This window comes from Salmo salar, chromosome ssa21 (genome assembly GCF_905237065.1).
Source record: "Salmo salar chromosome ssa21, Ssal_v3.1, whole genome shotgun sequence".
Lineage (NCBI taxonomy): Eukaryota > Metazoa > Chordata > Actinopteri > Salmoniformes > Salmonidae > Salmo > Salmo salar.
Genome location: NC_059462.1, coordinates 55,738,010 through 55,743,009, shown reverse-complemented (window position 1 = coordinate 55,743,009; position 5,000 = coordinate 55,738,010). Strand labels below are relative to the sequence as shown.

Below are 5,000 nucleotides of genomic sequence, written 5' to 3'. Positions count from 1 at the left end.
GGGCTGGGTCAGACGGACTCTCTGCCAGTCCGTCTGTCTGCCCAGAGCTTTCATGTGTCTGTGTTTGAAACAGAATCCTTTTTCCTCCTTCCAGAGAAATAACATCCATCTCTCATTCGTTAGAAAAAAGGTTATCTTTGATCTCTCCATCCCTCTCTACATTCTTGTATACAGAAGATGAATGGAGAGAATCAGATTTAAGCCAAACAAACCCAGATCTCTCCCTGTCTAGCCCTGCTTTCTGTTGGAGCCAAACCCTCCCTGCCTGGCCCTGCTTTCTGTTGGAGCCAAACCCAGATCCTCCCTGTCTGACCCTGCTTTCTGTTGGAGCCAAACCCTCCCTGTCTGACCCTGCTTTCTGTTGGAGCCAAACCCAGATCCTCCCTGCCTGACCCTGCTTTCTGTTGGAGCCAAGACCCTCCCTGTCTGGCCCTGCTTTCTGTTGGAGCCAGACCCTCCCTGTCTGGCCCTGCTTTCTGTTGGACCCAGACCCTCCCTGCCTGGCCCTGCTTTCTGTTGGAGCCAGACCCTCCCTGTCTGACCCTGCTTTCTGTTGGAGCCAAACCCTCCCTGCCTGGCCCTGCTTTCTGTTGGACCCAGACCCTCCCTGCCTGGCCCTGCTTTCTGTTGGAGCCAAACCCTCCCTGCCTGGCCCTGCTTTCTGTTGGAGCCAAACCCTCCCTGTCTGGCCCTGCTTTCTGTTGGACCCAGACCCTCCCTGCCTGGCCCTGCTTTCTGTTGGAGCCAAACCCTCCCTGTCTGGCCCTGCTTTCTGTTGGACCCAGACCCTCCCTGTCTGACCCTGCTTTCTGTTGGAGCCAAACCCTCCCTGCCTGACCCTGCTTTCTGTTGGAGCCAAACCCTCCCTGCCTGGCCCTGCTTTCTGTTGGAGCCAAACCCTCCCTGTCTGGCCCTGCTTTCTGTTGGAGCCAAACCCTCCCTGCCTGGCCCTGCTTTCTGTTGGAGCCAAACCCTCCCTGCCTGGCCCTGCTTTCTGTTGGAGCCAAACCCTCCCTGTCTGGCCCTGCTTTCTGTTGGAGCCAAACCCTCCCTGTCTGACTCTGCTTTCTGTTGGAGCCAAACCCAGACCCTCCCTGCCTGGCCCTGCTTTCTGTTGGAGCCAAACCCTCCCTGCCTGGCCCTGCTTTCTGTTGGAGCCAAACCCTCCCTGCCTGACCCTGCTTTCTGTTGGAGCCAAACCCTCCCTGCCTGACCCTGCTTTCTGTTGGAGCCAAACCCTCCCTGCCTGACCCTGCTTTCTGTTGGAGCCAAACCCAGACCCTTTCTGCTCCCTGTTCTTCAATGGGAGATTATTTGCACCTATTGATGCAACATGGAGACTGGGAGAGGACATAACCATACATTAGGATTTACTAGAGGTTTCTACACCAAGACAGGATTTACTAGAGGTTTCTACACCAAGACAGGATTTACTAGAGATTTCTAGACCAAGACAGGATTTACTAGAGGTTTCTAGACCAAGACAGGATTTACTAGAGGTTTCTAGACCAAGACAGGATTTACTAGAGGTTTCTACACCAAGACAGGATTTACTAGAGGTTTCTAGACCAAGACAGGATTTACTAGAGGTTTCTACACCAAGACAGGATTTACTAGAGGTTTCTACACCAAGACAGGATTTACTAGAGATTTCTAGACCAAGACAGGATTTACTAGAGGTTTCTAGACCAAGACAGGATTTACTAGAGGTTTCTACACCAAGACAGGATTTACTAGAGGTTTCTAGACCAAGACATTAGGATTCACTCACTCTCTCATTTAGTAGGTTTAAAAAGAAAGGCTTTAGGTTCTGTAATTTAGTAGGAGAATGGCCTTTGACAGAAGGAAGGAGTTAGATCTAACGAGATGGCTGGCCTCAGATCAGAGGCTCTCTATATTCAGTCTGGATCCCTAGAAGCCTTACACACTGTGTGACAGAAAAGCCACGGTGATATCCGATTCAGCTAACATACAGTATTCAGCGTTTAGCACGAATGCAGTCTCCACTCACGAAAAAAAAAACATTCCCTTTAAATGTAAATCACGCTGCAACGCTGAACTTCCACGATACGGATTGAATAGAGCCCTAGTTTTAGGGTTCTATACTCTGATATATTTCCCTGTGGCTCAGTTGGTAGAGCATGGTGTTTGCAACGCCAGGGTTGTGGGTTCGATTCCCACGGGGGGGGGCCAGTACAAAAAAAATGCATGAAATGAAATGTATGCCTTCATTGCTGTAAGTCGCTCTAGATAAGAGCGTATGACTAAAATGTATAGGTTTCAATAGAGAAATGGCCTTTCACAGAGGAATTGGAGGTGAAGACAGTTGCACCAAACCCGCTGGCAGGTAAACCCACAGAATGAGTAACATGACTACATATGGTCATACATCTGTCTTGATCCCAGCAATGCAATTTAACAGTGTAACATCAGAACGCTAATGTTAAGCTAAAATCAGAAGGGACCTTTTCGATAGGAATAACAAATTAAATTCAACGTTCTCATGTCTCCAAAAACGGACAACTGTGGTCCTTGAGACTTGAAATCGATTCCTAGGACAAGACACATCCCCAGCAAGTCCTGTAGGCTAATGGACGTACTGACATCATATGAGTGTGTCTGTGACTGGTGTAGTACTTCTCTCTCCTATAGTACTATAACAGCTCTGTAGTACTTCTCTCTCCTATAGTACCATAACAGTTCTGTAGTACTTCTCTCTCCTATAGTACTATAGCAGCTCTGTAGTACTTCTCTCTCCTATTGTACTATAACAGCTCTGTAGTACTTCTGTAGTACTTCTCTCTCCTATAATACTGTATAGTACTTCTCTCTCCTATAATACTGTATAGTACTTCTCACCTCCTATAGTACTATAACAGCTCTGTAGTACTTCTGTAGTACTTCTCTCCTATAGTACTATAGCAGCTCTGTAGTACTTCTCTCTCCTATAGTGCTATAACAGCTCTGTAGTACTTCTGTAGTACTTCTCTCTCCTATAATACTGTATAGTACTTCTCTCTCCTATAATACTGTATAGTACTTCTCTCTCCTATAATACTGTATAGTACTTCTCTCTCCTATAATACTATAACAGCTCTGTAGTACTTCTCCTCTCCTATAAATAATACATCTCAAGGACTAGAGGTATGTTTAATAACTCAACAACACAGTTGAGGTATGTTCAATAAGTCAACTAGGGAACAACAACCCAGTTCCAACAACATGCTAGCGAGACAGTGGCATGGTTATACTAGGCCTCAATTCCTGTTAATAAAACGCACCCTTTCATCAACATGTATGCTAGTTTGGACACACCTACTCATTCAAGGGTTTTTCTTTATTTTTACTATTTTCTACATTGTAGAATAATAGTGAAGACATCAAAACTATGAAATAACACATATGGAATCATGTAGTAACCAAAAAAAGTGTTAAACAAATCCAAATATATTTTATTTTTGAGATTCTTTATAGTAGCCACCCTTTGCCTTGATGAGAGCTTTGCACACTCTTGGCATTCTCTCAACCAGCTTCAGCTGGAATGCTTTTCCAACAGTCTTGAAGGAGTTCCCACATATGCTGAGCACTTGTTGGCTGCTTTTCCTTCACTCTGCAGTCCAACTTATCGCAAACCATCTCAATTTGGTTGAGGTCGGGTGATTGTGGAGGCCAGGTCATCTGATGCATCACTCCATCACTCTCCTTCTTGGTCTAATAACCCTTACACAGCCTGGAGGTGTGTAGGGTCATTGTCCTGTTGAAAAACAAATGATAGTCCCACTAAGCTCAAACCAGATGGTATGGTGTATCGCTGCAGAATGCTGTGGTCGCCATGCTGGTTAAGTGTGCCTTGAATTCTAAATAAATCCCTGACAGTGTCACCAGCAAAGCACCCTCACACCAACACACCTCCTCCTCCATGCTTCACGGTGGGAACCACACATTCAGAGATCATCCGTTCACCTACTCTGCGTCTCACAAAGACACGACGGTTGGAAACAAAAATCTCAAATTTGGACTCGTCAGACCAAGGGTCAGATTTCCGCCGGTCTAATGTCCTCTGCTTGTGTTTCTTGGCCCAAGCAAGTCCCTTCTTATTATTGGTGTCCTTTAGTAGTGGTTTCTTTGCAGCAATTCGGCCATGAAGGCCTGATTTCAAGCAGTCTCCTCTGAACAGTTGATGTTGAGATGTGTCTGTTACTTGAACTCTGTGAAGCATTTATTTGGGCTGCAATCTGAGGCTGGTAACTCTAATGAACTTATCCTCTGCAGCAGAGGTAACTCTGGGTCTTCCTTTCCTGTGGCGGTCTTCATGAGAGCCAGTTTCATCATGGCGCTAGATGGTTTTTGCGACTGCACTTGACAAAACTTTCAAAGTTCTTGACATTTTCCGGATTGACTGACCTTCGAGTCTTACAGTAATGATGGACTGTCATTTCTCTTCTTTGAGCTGTTCCTGCCATAATATGGACTTGGTCTTTTACCAAATAGGGCTATCTTCTGTATACCACCCCTACCTTGTCACAACACAACTGATTGGCTCAAACGCATTAAAAAGGAAAGAAATTCCACAATTTAACTTTTAACAAGGCACACCTGTTAATTGAAATGCATTCCAGGTGACTACCTCATGGTTTCTCTAATGACTGCATCACCTGGTTCACCAACTACTTCTCTGATAGAGTTCAGTGTGTCAAATCGGAGGGCCTGTTGTCCGGATTGCTGGCAGTCTCTATGGGGGTGCCACAGGGTTCATTTCTTGGGCCGACTCTTTTCTCTGTATACATCAATTTTGCTGCTGGTGAGTCTCTGATCCACCTCTACGCAGACGACACCATTCTGTATACTTCTGGCCCTTCATTGGACACTGTGTTAACAACCCTCCAGACGAGCTTCAATGCCATACAACTCTCCTTCCGTGGCCTCCAACTGCTCTTAAATGCAAGTAAAACTAAATGCATGCTCTTCAACCGATCGCTGCCCGCACCTGCCCGCCTGTC

General features: G+C 46.0%; 2 protein-coding genes across 3 annotated transcripts in view; both read right to left on the bottom strand.

The window, feature by feature from the left end:
- The window catches only part of LOC123729595 (collagen alpha-1(I) chain-like), a 5,981-nt gene extending 2,574 nt beyond the window's left edge, over positions 1-3,407 (bottom strand). For both annotated transcript variants that reach the window (XM_045704916.1, XM_045704917.1), the window contains exon 1: positions 1-3,407. This exon is cut by the window's left edge. In XM_045704916.1, coding sequence (XP_045560872.1) covers positions 113-1,360 — 1,248 coding nt within the window. In that variant the 5' untranslated portion in view covers positions 1,361-3,407 and the 3' untranslated portion in view covers positions 1-112.
- LOC106582529 (neuropilin-2) overlaps positions 1-5,000 on the bottom strand; it is a 244,879-nt gene that overhangs the window by 8,418 nt on the left and 231,461 nt on the right. The gene's annotated exons all lie outside the window — the stretch shown is intronic.